Source organism: Streptopelia decaocto, assembly GCF_964273445.1.
Source record: "Streptopelia decaocto genome assembly, chromosome: 1".
NCBI classification, from domain to species: domain Eukaryota; kingdom Metazoa; phylum Chordata; class Aves; order Columbiformes; family Columbidae; genus Streptopelia; species Streptopelia decaocto.
Window position 1 is genome coordinate 116,280,410 of NC_138663.1, and position 20,835 is coordinate 116,301,244.

General features: G+C 43.2%; 1 protein-coding gene across 1 annotated transcript in view; it reads right to left on the minus strand.

Moving 5' to 3' along the window:
- TRAPPC10 (trafficking protein particle complex subunit 10) overlaps positions 1–925 on the minus strand; it is a 44,823-nt gene extending 43,898 nt beyond the window's left edge. The window contains exon 1 of the mRNA XM_082076286.1: positions 565–925. Coding sequence (XP_081932412.1) covers positions 565–658 — 94 coding nt within the window. The 5' untranslated portion in view covers positions 659–925. The remainder of the gene's footprint in view (positions 1–564) is intronic.
- Between the last annotated feature and the right edge of the window lie 19,910 nt (positions 926–20,835).

Here is a 20,835-nt window from a genome sequence, read left to right on the forward strand (position 1 = left end):
TCTTACTTCTCGTGACTTCTCCTACCCAGAGCAAAACTACACAAAGCTCGCTGGCAAGAAGTTTGGGGTTTAAGACTTATTGTCATGTTTGAATCTCTTCCCGTAAGCACCTGTAAACATGACATTCAGGTTTGCTATTTACTATAGCCCTGAAACATACAAACCCAAGTTTGCCCACTGCCATTAAAAGCGGCGGGGAGGTTGGAACCAGCAAAGGGGCAAAAGCCGCCACTAGAGCCCCTTGCGGGCGTCGTGCCCCTCGGCACACAGAGCAGGGGGCAGCCCGGCTCCTCCGCCGCCGCCCCCCCCCCCCCAGACCGGCCGCTCCCCACCTCGCCCCCCTCCTGCCCTCCCAGCCGTGTCAGCCACCGCACAGCCCCCGGGCTCCGGCGCCGCGGGCCCGCCCGCCGTCAGCGCCGCCGCCGGACCCCGCCCCGGGCCGCCCTTCACCCGAACCCGGAGCGGGGCACCGGCCAGGGCCCCCCGCACTGCTCCGGACGGCCATTGCTGCCCCGCCCCGGCGGCGACCGTTAACGCCCGTCCGGGGCCGCCAGGCGCACTCACAGGTGACGATGGGCTTGTTCTCCATGGTGTAGATGACCGGGGGCTTCTCCCTGCCCTCCTCCCCCTCGGCGGCCGCCGCCGCGGCGGGGTCCATGAGCGGGCGGGGTCCTCAGCCCCGGCTCCCCCGCCCGCTCGGCGCCATGGAAACGCCGCCGCTCCCCCTCCGACGCCGGGAGGCTGAGACGGTGCCGCTCCGCCTCGGGGCCTTGCTGGTGCTTCCCCCCCCGCCTCCCCCCACCCCCTTCCCCGCGTCCCCGCAGCGCCGCTCCGGAGGGGAAGGCGGGGGAAGCTCATCCGCTTCCTGGATCACCGGCGGAGCATTACCGCTTCCGGGGAGCGCCACGGAGCGCTGGCCAGGGGCGACCGCCGCCCGGGCCCAGCGCGGCTGCACGGGGGTTAACCCGGAAAACGGGTGAAATGCAGGGGAAGCGCGGGGCCGGGAGCGCCGGCGGAGGGGCGGCGGGGCGCGGCTGCGCAGAGCGGGCGGGGCGGGTGAGGGGCGGCCGGTCTGGTTTTTCTGCCGGTGGTGCGCTGCGGGCTGAGGCAGCCGTTCGCGGGCGGAATCGCTCGGGCCGGCTTGTGCTGCCCCGAGGTGCAGCTGGCCGGTGGAGGAGGGAGGGCCCGTCCCCGGGCTGCCTGCCCTCCCACTGGGAAGCCCAGGGGAGGGGAGGCTGCCACTGCCCAGTGCTCTGAGGCGGCTGTGGGAAGGAACCCCTCGGCCTGCGCGCTTCACTCACACCCGGCGTGAACGACACGAATCTTTGTTTAAATTTGTTCCAGAACTTCTGTAAGGCTTGTAAGGCAGCTGGGCAGGGAGAGTGGTCTGCCAGGAAGTGCCACGGCTGGGCTATCCCTGCGTCTGAGGGCAGACGGGTGGGGTTGGTGTCTCTGGGCCTTGAAGAAGCAGGGGTCTGTGTGACAGATGCGTTGCCAATTTTCACAAGTGGATTTAAGGCTCTGCTCGCCGCCTTTGAATAATTCCCTGTGGCCTCATGAGCAGCTACTGTTCCTTCTTTTGTGCCCAGGTAGGGAAACGAAAAGGATGATACGGGACTCTGTAGCACATGGAATCTTTCATTCTGGTTGGAAGAGACCCTCAAGATCATTGAGTCCAACGAAAACTTAACACTGGCACTAAACCATGTCCCCAAGAGCCTCATCTACACGTCTGTTCAACCCCTCCAGGGATGGTGATTCCACCACTGCCCTTGGCAGCCTGTTCTAATGCCTGACAACCCTTTCTGGGGAGCAGTTTTTCCCAATATCAGTCTGAATTTTCTCTGGAGCAACTTGAGGCTGTTTCCTCACGTCCTGTCACTTGTGACATGTTTCAAAGCTAGGGTCATTCCCATGGCTGTTAGAGCCTACAGCTCAGCTAGTTCAATGGGAATAAGGGCATTAGGGATCATATTTTCCACTGACCTCAATTATTTTAAGTAGTTTTGTTGCAGGCCATCTTGAAGGTGTGCTTTACAGATCTTAGTGAATCAGGCAACAGATGACTGGCCTTGTAATTCACTAGTTGCATTCTTTGAGTGTGGAAACCATGCAGAAGAAAGGAGTAGGGCTTGTGTGTATGGAGTGTGCGCTCAGAGGGAAGATTATAGGGAACAGAAAAGAGCACATAACGTGGGCAGGTGAGTGGAGGTGAAAGAGATGCACATGCAAAACTGGCTCATACATATACACACTCAAAAGTATTTTTCAGTTCCAGAGCACTCTGTAGCAGTTGGAGTATATCAGCGAATGTGGCCCTTAGCATTTAAGGATTTATAGCATAGCTTTTTAAGTGCATGGAAATTATATGCTATTATACTTTTGTTGGGTCTGATTAGTTTGTACTAGCCTTCAATACTGATAAAATCAGTTCTTGTTTTGCTGTAGACTGAGATCCTTTTATTTTGTTTTTAATAAATCTGGTGTTCATCTTAGTCATGTTCAATTTCTTCAGAATCAAGAATCCTAAACTTAGAAGATTTAGACTTTAGTGTCTGAAGTAGAAGTAATTACAGTATAGAAGAGTGTACTCAAAGTAGCCTACCATAAAGGGTCAAAAATTAAGAACACTCTATACATATGTAAAACCAAATGTAACCTAAGTTAGGACTATAAGTATCTGTGTATTAATCATAACTGTTTAGTGCACGATGATGTGCTAAGGTGGTTTGGGTGTTCTGTGCAAGTATTTCCCGAAGTCAATTTGTATAGGATTCTCTTTCAGCAAAGCCTTAATCCTATTTCCTGGGCTTAGAATGTTGTTCCAAAAATAATGACAATGTCCTTGCAACATGTTTCATCCCATACTGCAGATGAATATTCCCAGTTTTATCTTTGCTGTTTTGCTCTGGAATTAATTGTTGTTTCCAATTCTTTGAATCTTTTCATCAGCATTAGCCAAGAACTTGTCTTTCACCTTAGTTATAACAAGACTTGTTTCCTTGCCATAGTCAAACAGAAAAAAAATTTACAAGGCAAAAACTTTAAGAATCTTACATAGCACAATAAAATGTTGTATCTCATCTTCAGGTTTTGGTGAGCAGATGGACACTAACATTTTTTTCATTACTTTTTGTGTGTGTGTGCTGCAAGAGTCAATATGTATCATGGCACAATTGTATTTAAAATATGACATTTTACAATATCCTTAATAAGTATGTGACAAGTATGTGATTTACTGAAACAGAAAATAAAAACACTGTTAAATGCATGTTGAAAAAATTATAAATTCCTTTCAGTAGGCTCCAAAGCAACTCATTTCATGCATCAGTCAAATAGTCCATCCTGCACAGAGGTAGGAAAAGAGGGAAACCTGGGTCAAATAAGCAGGAATCTCTTCCAACAGTCTCTCCTTACTGTAGAGTGCTTGTCCTTTTTTCTCAGAGATTAGAGCTAAGGTCAATAGTTTGTTGGGATTAAAGTTTTAATTGCCACAGAATGTCACATATATTCAATCTCCTCTCTCTAGTTTTTGTAGGTGCAGTATAGCTGTTTCCATTAAACAAGAAACGCTGTCCTAGCCTTGCTACCTGTTTTTCGTATCAAGTGAATCAAATCCACCCACACTTGTGGTTTATTCCTGTACCACCTTCCACCCTCACCAGAAAAAAAAAAAAATTAGGGAGACAAAAGAGGCACAGACACATTAATACAGGCAAGATTTAGAAGACTAAAGAAAACAACTTTCCACTTTGCTCTCAGGTGTTTAATTGCCAAAAAAAATGCTTGAAGGTGAATTGGTTGACTGGTTTCTGATGGAAAAAGTAGATTTTTTTAATAGCAAAATACACAGAGAAAAATTAAAGCGTTTGGAAATTGAGAGTCTGAGAACTGTGCTTTCACTTCGCATTTTGAAATGAATGGATGAAATTTTCTTTTGGAGGAAAAAGAGATCACTTGAATTACAATTAGAATTTTCTTTTTCCTCTTTCTGTAAAGAAATGTCTCAAATACTATCTGTCTCTGCTGGAAATCATACATGTCTTAAGTGAACATTAATTTTGTATCTCCAAAACCCAATCATATAATGGATGCCAGGCCATCATGATGTGAAAGTTCTCTCCAATTTTCCAACCTTAAAATTATATTCGCGTGTACAAAACATTCTCTTTAGCAAAGCATTTAGCAAATTCTCTTTGCCATTTCAGTTTGTTGGGTATCAGGTACCTGAAACTTTTCCCTAGTCACATTAGCAGAGCAGAATTACACCTGCACTTTAGATGAGGAATCGGTGAAAGGGTAGCAGCTGAACTTGAGGCAGTTTATAGCTGGCCAGAGCCTGTGCTGTGTTTCTCCTCAGTGTCAGCGGTGTCATTGCTGTTACACAAACAGGCTCCATGCCCAAGGAGGTCACTGCTGGGGTGCATCTTGACTTTCAGGTGTAGAATAAAGGAGCAGATTAACCTGGGAGGCATCCATGTGACTGGATGGAAAGGCTGACACTGCATGTATGTTACTAGGGCAAGAGCAGATTTCTGGTTTCCAAGTCTGTGTGCACCTCAGCTTCCTCCGAATTTCAGATTGGTGTGGACAGAAGTGTGCGCCAGCCTCTCCTTTCCTCCTCACCGCACAGCCTGGCTCCTGTGCACACCATCAGCTCCTGTAACAGGGCTCTGAGTGCATGAGAACACACTGGCAGGAAAAACAACCTTGGAAAAAAAATGTATTCTCTCCCTCCCAAAACAAGACACACAAACTTACTCATTCCTTTTGGAAATGCAAGCTTGGCTTTTCATGATAACTTTTATTTTACTGCACTTTGTTAACTATTTCAACAGCAATAGCCGGTGTTTAGTCTTTCTGCTTTTACTTTGAATACGCACTCCAATCTTGCTGCCGGGCCACTTTCCCCTCATTTCACAACTAATCTCTGCAATAGGATTTATAAGGTGTCATAGAGAATTTGGAATTTTCTCCCATCAAAATTTTGCAGCTGTTAATGTTGTGCTGTAATGTTTGTTCTTATTGATAACTTAGAAATGTATAACCCACTAGTCACTGTCATGAGGCAGTGTCATCAGTGTAACGTGAATCACGTTACATGGCTTGTTTCAAGTTTGGCTGGTTTCATGGGCAGTTTCTTTGGCTTTGGGGAACTCTCCCTCCTGGTGGAGGAATGAAGTCTGACTTGAAATGTTTGGATTGTTTCAGAGAAAGAAACTGGTTTCAGATATGCAATACATATATATTATACAGTGGTTTGTCTAAACAATTAAAGGGTTAAATTTCTCATCCCTTTCTATCATGCATGTTTTGAAGCACAAACCCACATGGCACAGGTGTCAGGCAAACAGGGCAAGTCAGCGTATCCCACAGCTTTTTCTGCTCCTGAATTTCCATGTCCTTCTTTTTCACTCAGCGGTTCTGTTACCAGGTTGTTTAAATGATATTGTCTGCAAGGCAGGACAAGGAACTTCATTTTATCTGTTAAATATTTAGCACTTTACCTTGAATAAAATAAAATATAGCTGTAGTCCTAAGTACAATATCAAAGAGATTAATGAGCTCAATAACTGCAAGAGAAGCAGCAGTGGTTTTGTGAGGGACCGGATCCTCTGTCTCAGGTCTCCCAAAGAGCTAGAAGGTTAATTAAACCCTGGCTCATTGTTATAACACTAAATCCTAAAATATTATGTCAGTCTTCATGTTCCTACTGGAAAGGCCCTTGTTGAAATTCTTTCAAATATTTAAGAAGCAGGAAAAAGGAAAGAAAGCAGTTAAATTGTATCCTTAATTGCCTTAAGTTTTGATGGAAAGGCCATTACAGGGGGAAGTCCACATTTGATAATCTTCCTGCTGAATTTGAAGATTGTATCAACTGTCCTATTTTGGGGGAGCAGAGACAGAACAGAAGACAAACAAAGAGAATGGTGTTGAGGAAGGGAAATGCTCCCCAGCTGGCAAGAGAGTGCTAGGAGGAAAATAGAATTCCTATGGCAGGTTTTGATCACGGGATGAAGCAAAACTAGCAGTGACCACAGTGTAATTTGATTCCCTGATGTCCTTTACAATAACAAGGGCCCAGGAGTATCATGGTAGCTCCTAGAAGCCCAGGATTTGTTGGCAGTAACAGTCATGAATGTGCAATTCCTTGTTCCCTCTGATCCACATATCCCACTGCTCCTATTTGGTGACCTTCAAATAAAGATTTTTCAAGAAAAAGCTTGTCTTTATTCTCTACATCTAACCACTCTCTTAACATTTTCTCTTTCAAGTGGTTGGATGACCCTGGCCAGGCAGCCACGCAACCACCATCCCCAGCTGGATAGGGGGAGAAAAGAGGAAGAATAAAAGCATGAAAACATGTGGGTCAAGATAAAGACAGTTTAATAGGAAAGAGACCAAAAATGAAGCCAAGGAAGTGGCTTACTACCTCCCACAAGCAGACCAACGCCCAGCCAGTCTCTGAACAGCAGCCCCCTTGGAAACCAGAAACCTCCCTTCTTCCTCTACTCCAGTTTTTACTGCTGAGTGTGATGTTATGGCATTATATGATACAGAAAAGCCCTTTAGCCAGTTGGGGTCAGCTTTCCCAGGTATGTCCCCTCCCAGTCTCTTTTTCACCCCAGCCTACTCGCTGGAGGAGTGGAGTGGGAAGAAGTGAAAGCTTTGACACCGTGCAAGCTCTCTTCAGCAACAGCCAAAACTTCAGTGTGTTAGCAACACCATTGTAGCCACAAACTCAAAACACAGTGCCATATGAGCACCTATGAAGAAAGTTAACTCCATCCCAGACCCAGTGCAATATCTAAATCATTTAGATCATCATTATGCTAACTTTTCAATTACATGAAGGGTCTCGAAGATGTCTTCCCAGAGCTTTTCAGTTTAGGCACAAAAAATGGTACCTGATAAACTGTACCTGACTTTCCTTGTTACAACAACCAGAGGTTTAACAGGTTGGGTTGGTTTTCTTGAAATGGCTTAGTGCAGGATTACAGCAGAGACAGTCATGAAACAATACCCTGACTTTGATATATTATCACTACTATTTAAAAGATATCCTGTAGCCTGTAGGCAGATGAACAGTTCTTGAGCTTCCATGAAAAAGTAGGAGATAGCTTACACATCTGGTATTTTACCAAAATGCTCAGATCTGGTCTGACCTGAAATGGGTTACAAAAGAGTTTCACAGGCAGAACAAATGCTAGTAACAAGTAACATAAATGACAGTAACAAGGTTTGGAAAGAAAAATTCCAAAGGAATTTCTATAGAAAGCCTCCTTCTTCAAGATGAGCATCAACTTCTACCTATGGGAAAAGTTCAAAGAAATTCTACCAATGATCAGGTTAGAACAGCAATCCTTGCTTGTAGGGATTTCTTGCCTTTTCCTCCAATAGATTTGGCAGTTAGTATTTTGGGAGAAATGGCTATTGAAGTCCATGGACTTCCAGTGAGATGCTTGCAGTTTTTCTTCTATAATAATTCACTCTGTACAGTGTTTGGGATTGAAAAATCTATTTATTCACTGTAACTAAATTTTATACAAATACTAAAGGAAACCTTACCCCAAAAGAAGAATCACTTGAGGAGTCAAATGTAGAAACAGATGTACAGTTGATGTTTTCATTTCAATTTGTGGAAAGCAGTCACGAAACTGGCACCAACCAGTGTAGTCCAGTGCCGCCAGCTTGTGGCCCATCAGCAAACAGCGCTCTGGCACACGAACACAAGCCTGTGTCAACAGACATTATTTTTATATGTATTTTCTCATAGTTTCTGTTCATCAAACTACTGCAAAAATGAGACACAATGTGTTTGCCCCATTAAATAATTAATTGAAGTAATTTCTCTACACTTCAAGGGTAAACAAAAAAGTGCCTCGACTTTGAGGTTTTAAGGTGATTCCAACACTGAAAACAGAAGTAGTTGATATAATTTGGTATCAGCTTGGCCATGGCTTTTCACCTTATTGTATTACAAGAGAAAAAAATATGGTGGATTCCCTCAATGAATCTGTGCATGAAAGCAAATAAAAATTAATTCCTGAGGCATAGTTAACTTTTTGTCATTGCTGGGGTCATAGCAAATAAAACACTTCTGCATGCAGTCAGTTGATTATTTTTAACTGAATTTTCCAGAGGAAATTCTGGTTTTAATTAACTAGTTTCATGAATTCACAGCCACCTGCAGAAACACAGAAAAAAAAAATTGCTATTTTTACATTTGGGAAAATTCATGATATTGTAAAGTGATTTTCAAAATGAACACTTTAAAAGCCACTTTGTCTTTTTAAATTAGTGTATCAGCCACAAATCATTAGCTATACATAATAATCAGAATTTTGGCTTTTTATCTCACATCATTGTGAAAGAATCGCTGTCTGAAATGTATTTAATAGCAACAAAAGCAGCACGGGGAATCCATTTCCATAGCAGCTCTTTTCAAGACCGTTTTCATTCCATCCATGGATGTCTGTCTGTGTTTCTGCAGCAGAAAATGCTGTGTTGTGTGAACTGCCCCCATCACCAGAGCTATGAAAATACATGGAATGCAGAAGAAGCAAGAGTAATTCTGCTAAAGAGCTGCATGTGTCCTTGTTTGGGAACCTCTAAATGACCACCAAGACAAACCAGAGGGACAAGGTTGAAATGTGGGATGAAAGGCCTTCAAAAAGGGTCAGGAAAAGCTAATAGCCTGAGGAAGTGGAGAGAAAAGAAATCATTTAAGGAAGGAGAGTCTACAGAAAAAAAAAATGGCCAGCAAGCCAAGACAGAGCAGCTGGAGCAAGGAGGAGGAGAAGCTACCTCACCTGGAAGGGAGGATCAGTAGCATACTATTTCTCCAACATAATCTTCATGATCTTTTCAACACCAGTCTTTGTCTTCTGGGAGTCAAAGAGACCTCCTTTCCTGTCAATGCCTCTCTTTCTAGTGCTTCTTTAGACAGACTTACCCCCTCTCCCAAACAGCTTGTTTTGAATAGCTCTCAACAAAATCCTACTCATCCAGGGAAGATGCTACAAAAAGGTAGCATGTTTGAGTTACCAGAGGCAGCTTCACCTTGCAGGCATGAGGGAAAAGGCATTTTAACTCACAGATCGAATGCTGAGTATGTTACAAGTACACTTATCTACCTTGGTAAAGAAGAACAAGTTCCAAGTATGAAATTTTGAGAATGAACATAGAGTATGGAAGTATGAACATCATTATCAGGATGATAACATTAGGTGTCTAATGGTGCAAACAACTGCACTTTCTTTCCCTATACCACATGAACAAAACAATGGGAAGAGGAAGAAAAAGTAGACATGACAGCTCTTACTCCAAGCTAATCCCAAAGACCAGAGGAGTTCAACTCGGTCATGTTTGCAGCTGAGCTGTCACTTGCCTCCTTTCTTCTCCCCTAGCAGGTCACTTATATCTATTTCCTGAGTCACTCAAACTTATTTAGAAACTAATTAGTAATTGTGCAGTGATCATAGAGCCTCTTACAGCTCTGCTGAAATCCAAACAACTTTTCAAGCAGCACATTTCCAGCACGGGCAGGAACAAGGTCAGGTGCCAACACAGACCCTCAAACCCCGGGAGTTCCTGTAGCTCTGGAGTATTGTCAGGATGTCAATCCTGGACCCGAGCTGCAAAACAGAAACATTCCACCTGCCAGCAGGGAGGCACTAGGGATAAATAGCTTGCCTGGAATGTCAAGATCCAAACCGATAGCATCCAGCACTCTCTGCAGCATTTTATGGATGCTACTTCTCTCTATCACCTGCCTCTGAACCTGCTCCCTCAGCAGCCCCCTTTTTCATGTCAGCCAGCCCTGCCAAGTGGGAAGCCACAGGAGCTATTACAAGGTAGTCAGCTATTGCTATTGCTGCCTGAAAACTGAAAGCAATTATCCTCACTCAGGAGAGAAAAAACTTGTATGACAAGGTTCATTCTCATTTATGCCAAGACTGTGGATGGGAGAGAGTCCATGGCAAGTCCCAGGGCAGTCACACCTCAAGGCAGTTTTGGGCTTCCTCTTGATACTGAAGACGTTAGAAGAAAAGGGATAATTTCTTGGTTATCTGTCTGGAAAGTTATACTATCCTGAGGTAAGGATTAGAACCATAGAAAAATAAAAATTTGAACACTGGCCAAACTTTGGAGAAGGGAGAGATAAGATGACACCACCATGAGCTGTTTCCATGTACAACTCAAGTACAGGAGCTTTGGTCCCACCACTAGCAAGGTGACTGCATTGCCAGATTTGAGCAACCTGTGATGATGAGACTTCAGAGAGACCATGAGTTCTTTAACCTGCATCACAACCAGAGAGCTCCCTGCTCACAGCTCAGGATATAAATCATTGTTACTTAAGCTGCTTTAGCAGCTCTACACTGCAGTCTGTGCACAGGTACACGCTCAGCTTGGGGCTGTATAGACCAGGAAAAGACAACCCTTTCCTCCAGTGTATAATCTTTGTTCATTTTCACTTAATGCAATTGTAGAAACATAGGTATGTGGTCATTTCTAGAAGTCACTTTAGAAAACACATTAGAGGAAAACATTAATAAAATAAACCCTTACAAAATAATTATGGTTTTGCACAAATATACCATAACAGAGCAGTTGCAGGTTGTTTCTTCTCTTTGTCTTCGTGCGTAGAACTACCTTCTGAAGAGTACAAGTGAAGTTGGTAAGAGCTAGACCATGAAATTTCTAATTTGATTTTTCTAGGCAATAAGGATCCCTGTTTATCCATCACACCAGCCTGGGGACCAGCTTACATGTCCAAGGTGTAATTAAAATTTGATGGAGAGAAGGAATCTTGAAGTGAGTTACACCATTATTTAAATACTCTTCTCTGAATTTACCAAGGGAATGCTCATTTCAAAATTAGCATGCCAAAAGCTATTAGTTATTAAATTAAAATACAGTATTAATTAGAAATGAGATTCCCTTGCAAGATTACCTTAGGCATGTCCTCACTTGGTGAGAAAAGTACTATAAGAATAACAAAGTCTGAAGAAGAGGGCCAGAAAGTCATCACGATAAGCCTAAAAGTAAGTATTCAGATAATAATCCTCTACTTTAGAGTCTTTTTTATTTATTTTTTTTGAATTTCCCCTGCTCTTGATCAATAGAACTGTTTTCTGCAGTCACATGACAGGTAAAATCAATCTTGTCATCTGTAGTCTGGCTGTAGAGAGGACAACTTTTATGTGTGCACTGGAACATAGTTATGAAGACGTCAGGTGTTTTCATGCATGGGACAAGGGATGGAGTGTGGTTTTGGTAGCTGAATCATTCACGGGAGTGAGTCCCATTAAGAGGATAATTTTTTTTCTTACAAAACTGTCAAATGGCAAGGTGGTCTGTCAGCACTAGCCTGCGCTTTTGAAGAAAAGGCCTGATACCCTAATTACCATAACAGTACCCCTCACAGAGGGTTAAACTGACAGTTGCTGCCTCTTAATTTCAGAGTATATGTGACTTCACAAAGAAGGAAGAAGACTAAGCAACCAGGAACACAATAGTAGTGCAAGTTTTGAGATCACAGAGACACCCAGGCAGCACGGGCTTTTTCCTCCATGGGTTTCTGTTTCAGGGTTTGATCCTATTAGATTTTGGTGCTCTTAGTGATGAAGCTACTGAGACAGTTGTAAAACGAAAGATTATCACTGATGTGTGAGAAAGGACGAGATCTCTCATTGATTCTTCTCTGACCACCACTGCCCCCCCGATAATAAGGCAGATAAAGTTTCTAATGGATGATGCTACATACATCCAGAGTCCTCTAGCAGCACTGCAAACAACCATTCACTACTTCTAACAGCCTATGTTGGTATTTTTCAGCTGCACCTGAAGATAGAAAGGCACCCTGAACCTTGCCCTAAGCACCAAACTGAAGCTGAGTAAGACTAAGGTTCAAGCACCCCACCAAATGATTTGTTGGAAAATGAGAACAGGTTTTCTCTTGCAAATGGAAGAACACAATTCTATTATTTAATTTTTGCAGAGGTACTATACAAAGTGATGACATTTTGTTTTAAATCTTGAGCAAGAGTGAGTACCATCTTGTCACAGGTTGCACACCAAGGGCTCCTCCTTGGAAAGGCCATTTACCTTTCTGATGGGTGGATTAGCACATCTGTCCTTGCCTGGGAGATGGCCAAAGAGGCAAATCTGTCTGTACTGATGGTTTGGGTGCCACTTCTGAATCTGTGCTGATATCTCAGAGAAGCCCAAGGGAATTAAACACTTGATTCCTATCAAACCAAAAAGGGAAGTCATGTGCCTAATCCTATTAGTGCCTGTGAAATTCCCAGACCTAATATTAGCTCCAGAGGTTGTTCCACTGAGAGATCCCTCTGAGAGTAAGAAAAAAAAAACATTCCTTCAGTGCAATTTGTTCTCCCTATCCACGTTATTGCATTGGAGTTAACAGGAATAATTTATGTTCCATTATGTGCGGTACTTAATTTAGATAGGCCAACTGCCTTCTTGTACGGCTGCCAGCAAGAGAGTGCAACGTCTCAGGAAATAACAAGTTTGCAGGTTTCCCATTTTGCTGCAGTTCTGGGCAGTGGGGCAATGTCATTTGTTAGCTCCCATCTGACAGGGAATTAATCCTGGTCTAAGCAAGTTTCCTTCCCTGAAAGTACAAGTTGTGTCTTGTCCGCACCTCACAGCTGAAGAATATTCAAAAGCCCTTTCATGCAATAATTTCTCAGCAGGTGGAGAAGGTATTTTCCATCCTTTGGTAAGTCATTAACGATAAATTCATCAGATAAGAAATATGGGATTTGCTAGGCAAACTCTCTTATCATGTGCAGTTAGTGAGTCTTGCTCTGAACCTACCTGCTGGCAGAGGTAGGAAGCAATGATTCCCCGTCCATCTGTACTGCAGAAGAGGCAGATTCTGCCATTATAATCTAAATAAATGAAAACCTTTAACTTCTTAAAAAAGGAAAAAAAAAAAAAAGTTAACATAGACCTTTGAAATAGCAGAGATTTGCCATAAAGCTTTGTAAATGATGGGAATCCCACGATAATGTGCTTGGTGTAACATGGGAGATAGAATGCATCAAAAACAGGGGAAAAAGGGTGAACTAAAAGAGGGAGAGCCTCGTCCACCCATTTGGCATCAATTCTATTTCCCTTATGCCTCATTTTTGTGCAATGGCTTTAAGCAACACCTTACAGCTGGAAGAAAGTCCACTTGTGTGTAAAATTAGTTGTCCTCATTCACTCAAACATGACACTTGATGCGGTTGCGTGAAGAGAGGTGTAACTGTGGTGGGAAGGGTTTTCCCCTGGGAAGGTTCAGGGGACCCCACTCCTACAACCTGGACACTTGCTGTGCTGTACAGAAGCAGAGCACAGAAAAACTGCTCTGCAGACAAAACACAGAAGAGAGTGGTTGTTAGGTCTACAGTCCTACATCTACTGTCCTCTCTTGCCTACAAAGTGGTAAGAGTAGTTGTATCAGCTCTATAGGGCTATTTTCTGGCTGCTAATCCCCAATGAGACAATTATATGCAACCCTGTCACCACAATGGTCTGAAAAGGAGTTAGCTCAAACTCAACATTGGGAGAAGCCCAGGCTGGTCAGCCTCCTTGCAAAGAGGCTGTAAACACCAATGACAAAGACATGGACAGACATGGTCAAAGAAGTTGAACAGTATCAGCTAAGAACAACCAATTAGCTTAACCTGATCTAGTTGAAGATGTCCTTGCTCACTGCATGGGGGTTGGACTAGATGAGCTTTAAAGGTCCCTTCCTATCCAAACTATTTTGTTCTATGGATTTAAGTATCACCGTGAAAATGGAAATGTTTGGTAGCTGAACAAGCTGCAGAGACCATATTCTGCTCCGTAAGTCCTGCCTGGCTGGATTATAAAGTAGAGAGTTTTGGCCAGATGGAATAAGGTGCAGCATTGTCCTACTTTGTGAGAACCACCATGAAAGGACTCGCACTTCCCCGGTGCGAGGGAGGGAAACTTGAATGCCGGGGGAGAGCAAGACCCACTGCCATGAGAGCTTTCTCTCCATGGACTGGAAAAAGCGGCCTGCAATGGCGCACTTAGGTGTATGATCATGGCAGAGGTTTACAATTAAAAGATGCAGCTTCCAGCCCTAATCTTGACAAGGAACTTTGGGCTAATGGGAATCATACAAGAAACAGCATTTTCCTGAAAATACTTGTAGAGTTTGTACTTCATTGCAGCTGAGGCAGGAGGAGATTTATACATGTTTTTAAACCCTGTGCCTAGTTTCCCTCTTCCACTGATTATGCTCATAAATGGAGCAACCTCTAGCGCATAGGTGCTTGTATAATTTTTGGACAAGTAAATAATAGAGATGTCACAAGACAACTTGGCCACTGCTGAATTGGACTTTAGCAAGTGTCGTCCTATATCAGCAGAAAAAAAATAAATAAAGACAGTTCACATCACAAGTCACAGCAAAGGAAAACATCCTGTCAGCAGAGTCAACTGTGCTGTTTATCACATTCATTGCAATAAGTCCCAGCCCCTTATATCCTGTCAGCTATGTGCCTGTGCAGAGGCATTTCGCACAGGTGACAAGGTGGCGTCTGCTTTCTAGCAAATGTCTTGGGAAGCAACACGATTTGCCTTTCCAGCAGTGAGCAGGAATGCCCGCTCCAGCCAGGCCACCTCAGGTGGCACAGCTCAAGCCCCAGCAGGGTCACCATGTAGCTCACCACAATCCTGCCCCTTTGGCACACACCTGTATCACAGCACGAACACAATGACATTGGCATTATAGGGGATCTATCTGTGATACAATATCTTGATATCGAACCATCTATCAAATGATATACCAATATCATATATGATATTATTCTGGTTGACCAGTAAACCCCTAGAAGGGAAGAAGGCTCACTGGAGATGGGCAAGGGCAATCTACCCATGAATCTCAGGCAATAATGCAGGGTATGACCAACCGTAGCCCTTGCAAAGCAAGTTGACTTCGGCTCATCACAAAAGGGACCAGAGGGTGGCCTTTGTTTCAGATAGAGTTATCAACAGTTGAGTGGATCAGCTGCTGGTGTAAACATCTCCCTGAGTTAGGCAGAGCAGCATAGGGGGAATGAGTATGTAGCTCAGTCCCACATAGAGTATAAAAACTAAATAAGCAACAAAAGAATTTCAAAGAGAGCAATGCACTTGAGACAACTTATATATTCTTTAGGGGCGATGCACAGCATCATGACAGTGAACATATTACAAGACTGGTAATGGAGATCACGTTGGCATTGTTCTTGAACTGTGTATTGCAAGTGCTGTATTTTGCTGAGTGTAATTTACATTTGTACCGTGTTGTGTTTTCAGTATAATTTGCATCACGCAGCTAAACCAGAAATCCCACGTAATGGCACTATCTTCAAACAACTACATTTGATATTAAACATTACAGCCTTCATGTGTTGGATATCTAAAAGAACCCAGTCAGAGAGCGTTGAACTCTGACATATAGATAGATAGATAGATAGATAGATAGATAGATAGATAGATAGATAGATAGATAGATAAAACAGGTTCATAGATGTGGCAAAATGCAGAAGAGTATTTCATTAACCCATACCACAGTTATTAAGTTTAGATCTACCCAATAAAATCTGTTATACTTACACAGAGTTTTGTTTCATAGATGCTCTCAGTCTGTCAAGCCTCTCAGGAACAGATTCCAGTTTTAGAAGTATGTAGAAAATGCATTCAGCTGTTCCTCCCCCCAAAAAGCCCTCCTCTGCCCCATGTTACTGCAGTCAGGAGTGTATTAGCACATCTGAAACAAGAACTCGCTCCCAATGCAGCAGCTGATCATGTCTGGTGTTGACACAGCATTGCTTTTATGGAATTCCAGGCTGTTTTTCAAAATATATTAATGCAGTATTGGAAGAAAAGGGATAGAATAAGTGACGTTAAGGAATCTAGAAGAGCTGCACCCAGAAAGTTCCACCAGCACAAACTATTGTGTTTGCAATTTAAATAGAGGATGTGTAAGAAGCTCCCACAACCTGAACCTTGCTGTGATGTGGACTGCTTAATACAGAAGCAAAGAGCAAACCACCCAACAACATCCCCTGTGCCTTCTTTCAAGGAAAAAACATTTTCTGCCATTTCCACAAGTCCCTTACACAGCACTACCCATCAAACACGGTGGTGACACACAGTCCCGCTAACCTACCCTTGTCTATACACCCCACTGCCCGACTGCTGCTGCTTCTCCAGGACCTGTTGTTGTGATCTCTGACACCGGCTGGTTCAACAAGAGAAAGCAGCTCGGGAAAGAGGATTTGCAGCAGGGCAGGCAGATAGGCAATGAGGGAAGACAATTCTTGTCATCAAAGGTACCTAACAACAGAGATGTCTCTTCTGTAGCACATGGGAACACAAAAGACATCAAGGAACAGACCTCTGCCATCAGCTGGGCTTTGCTTTTCATGGCTTAGCTTTTGCGTGCTTGTACTAAGAATCATATCCTCTTAATCAAATTAATTCTTTATGATGTTGTACTGATAAAAACTTCAGCCCACAGTTTTCACCCTGAATCTGAAAAAAATAGTCCTGGAACAGAGCATTAAAAGTTCCAGATCAAAATCATCAGCTTTTAAAAATGAATTATAGATATGAGAAGATTCAATGGAGGCACAGATGTAAGAGAAGTTGTACTCGTGCAAGCTAGAAAAGTAATAGAAGTTTCTGCTTGCATACTCTTCGAATCAGAACCCATCCTCTCGACAAAAAAAGTCTGCCCATATGGTGAGACATGGTGCAACTGCTGCATCATTTTAAGGCAGCTCTGCACCACCCAGAATATTTTAAGGAGCAAACGATCAGGGAAGGGAAAACATACAAGAGAAACCAAGATCTCAGTGCTTGTAGTACAGTGAAAAGATGGCGGAGGAACATGATTTTATCACATGCCTGTCACTTGTTAGAGGCACAAATGTCCTAAAGAAGAGCTGATGCCTTAGGGGGCTGAGCAGGTACAGAGGCAGGTCAGGAATATACTAGAGTAGAACTTGCAGACATCCTCTTCTGTTGGGCAGCCTTCTGATAAAAATCTGAGGAAGGGAGTAAAAAGGCCAAGTGATCTTCCAGTGGGTGTTGGTTTGCTTTCAGGTGAGAGTGTATGATGTTGCTGTACAGCTACGGAAGGGGGAAGGTCTTTCTCTTTCCAGTGAAAAATAGAAACTCAAAAGATGGCAGACTTGAAAAATTGGTTTAATCTACAGCATCTATCCATGTAGCCATCTTACTCTGCTAGAGTCTCAATTTCTCAGGTCACATAGCTTTGGGTTTACTTTAGAGGATTCTTCAGGAAAAGAACATCCCTCCCACCCATCCTGGTCATTTGGAGGAGCCATGCAAAACTTTATATATTGCTTCTATAAATGCTACAGTAATGCACCATCTCTCCACAGCTCTCAAAAACTGGCCTAGTGCAGGGAATGGCCATAAGGTTCAGCTTGTTCTTTACTCCCAGCCCCCCAAAACGATCCACCCAGATCATTGCTGCAGGTACATTGCCCTCACATGGATCAGTTTGCAGAACTGAGACCAAAAACCATAAATGGAAATAAAACCAAACAAAACAAGAATAGCCCTTAGTGCACATTTAGTTACAAAAACCAGACTGGCAAATAGGAAAAGGATGCAGATCATCCAATTACATTATTGGCTACTTAGTAATGTTGCAGAAAAACAGATGCTGTGCACTCACCCTTTTTCATTCAAGCACAATTAAAAAAAACTCCATACGCCAGCATATTATGTACAAAATCACAGTTAAAATAAGCAACTGAAAGTGTGAATGAGATTCTAATATGCAGTACTGTCACACAGCCAAAGCTATTTTATTTTACAAGGTGAGTCTTTTGCATTAATCATTTTCTGAAAGCCCAGTAAAAACAGCATGAGCTACTTAAGCAAAATTTGAGAGACAACTTACAAAGTAATATTTGCATAGCACTGTAAATCCGTGTATTTGGGCACAGTTCTTAGTAGAAACTACAGTAGGTGACAGGGTTTGGTTTTCTTAATAGTTTCATGTTTTTAACCAGATTCAGACGCATCTCTTCTGAACATAATAAAATCAAGTGTAGGAAATAACTGTAAAAATGTACAAAAATATATACACATGCACAGTAAGTGTGTACCCTGTATACAGTCAGTGTTATTACTCATTAGACTTGGCTAATAATGACCATCTGGTACTTGTACTTCCCTCCAAACGACAAGTTTGTAACAAACCTATCGGGTTAAGGATGGTGAGTTTCTCAGAGAGGTTTTCATTAAAGCTACAGTACTTGCTGGTGATCTGAAGGAGCGAGCGGCTGCCTAGCGATCAGACAAGGAGCATTTTATTGTCACACGGTACCGCTCTGACAAAGCTGAAGCAAAATAACAGGAAGGGACACAGCTTGGCTCTCTGCACAGATGCACATGCACATAATAAGGGAGGTATATAGAACCAGTTCATGCCTTGGGAAAGAAAAAAATAATTCCTGATTAGCCTCTGCTGCCTACTCCTCCTTCCCTTTGCAAATGAGATTTTTAGTGTGACTAGTAATCAGTGTGTTTTCCTTGAAAACGCACCCTGTCCAAAATGAAAAACAAATTAAACTTTTCTAAGAAAATAGGTAGTGGTAGCTCCCACACTAAATAATACTTCAAATTTAGATTTTGAAAGTCCTATTACATTCTAGTTTCTGCTAAAGTGTCTGTTTGAAAAAATCTATTTCTTCTTAAAAGGATAAAATGCTGCTTCTAAGGTAAAGCTTTTTAGAAATAGACAATCGGCAACACTCAACTTCCACAAAAGTGGAAGTGCACAAATTAAGTTTCTTCCAAGTTTCAAAAACTGAAAAGCGGCTTGTAACTACGGGTATAAAATTTTAATACAGACAGCTTTCCATAAACCTAGAGAGGCTGAGGGTAAGAGAAAGACGGCATCTTTGGCTTACGCAGATGCCAATCTACCGCCTTCTCGATTCCAAAGTGTGAAATACTTTTATGGTGTTTTCTGGTGGCTACCTAATGTGGTGCAGACCCTGTAAAACTGAATTCCAGAGTGGTTTCCCTCAAAACCACAGCAGGTAAAAAAATCCACAACCAAAAATCTGCAAGGATCCTGATGCAGAGATTGTTGAGCCATCAGATAAACTAGTCTTCAAGATAAATAGAGGGAAGCATGGCACAGTATGAGTTACTGTCTGCAATGTGGAGATAAGCCCTTCAAGACAAATTCTGACCCTGACCATGTGAACATGGCAAGAGTTACCTTTTAAGTTGTCACAGGGAGGTGTCACATTTGTGTTAAGAGTCAAGAGTTTACCTGCCCACATATACCCTTATCTCTGGTTTGCAAACCTCCTGGCCATCACTCAGTTTTCCAGGGCACGAATTTGGCCAGACCTGTCGCTGTTCCTCCTCCTTCCAACAATGCACCTTGTGGTGTTCGTGTTCCTCCTCCCTTCAGTGATGCACCTTGCAGCTCCCAGCACGACTGTCAGCTGCTTCAAATCCCAGCTTCACTCACCACTGGCAGGCCTGGAGCAGCCCATTACGGATCAAAAGGTTCAGAAATATGGAAGTAAGTAGCTGTGACAAACTGGGTCAAAGTGCAAATTCGGCATTACCATTATTGGAGATAGACTTCTTTCCACAGGCATAAACCAGGATGTGTAGTAATCACCTGCTGTGAACCACATGCTTCACACCAAGTGACGTAAGCACACAGGCATTCAGGAGATGTTGTGAGCTCCACCGCTTCGTCCAATTTTCAAAGGAAATCTAGGAACAGATTTTTCACTTTCATCTGCATTGACCGCCAGCATCTCAATGAAACACACGCGGGCTAGGTCTGCTCAATCTTGGCCTTAGACTTACTTAATACATACTTCTCTAAGATGCCAAAATATGTCTGAAACATAGTGTGAGCTCAGAATTATTAAAAAGCTCCAACCCCACATTTGTTTAATCAAAACCAGATTTTGGGGTAGACCCTGACAAACACACAGCAACCCCTGCTTGCCAGTTACTCCAATGGTTAGCGAAGACCTTGTCCCAGCTGTCTCTCATTGGCTTTGTCAATGCTAGAGGGACCTGTTACCAGGTAGCAATGGGCTTGTGTGAGCCAGCCTCGGAAGGACTCCTCTTCCCTAAAAAAGTTTGGCTCTGAAGCAGCTAAGTTGCATTATCACTTAACATAACCATGCCACTTCAGACCTACTGAGCATGCCAACCAGCATCAAAATGCAGGAAGACAAAACCCCAGCTATGTGAGACAATTTCTATAGGACTGGTCGAACTGGAAAACTTCAAGTTCCAGCTAAGAGGTTGTAACCGAATCACCTGCAGAAAATACAGGCAAGCAAATATACATACATAGGTAGATGGAGACAAGCAGTATCACGTGGAAGCGAGCAGACACACTCACTTTTTCTGTGAATACCAGGCAATTAGGACAAAGGTAGCAGTCATATTCATTGGTCAGCATGTAAGTGTAGAGCCCTTCAAGATAAGTTAAAGCAGAACAAAGGAACGTTGCCCATGCTCTTTGTGCTGGAGACATATTTTGATCAGTGACGCAAAGTCCACTGCAAGAGTACATTCAGCACACAATGAGCAACAGAGAACTGGAATCCCTGCCGAGCCGAGACCTCTGGATACCCGTAATCTGGTCCTTCTTCAGCATCAGCTTTTTGTGCCTTCCTAACCGAGAGATGCCACGATGCCAGCAGCCTCCAAGCTCTCCCACCAGGTTCTTAGACGTACGTAGGTCAATGTGATGACGACTTGGGACTGCAAACC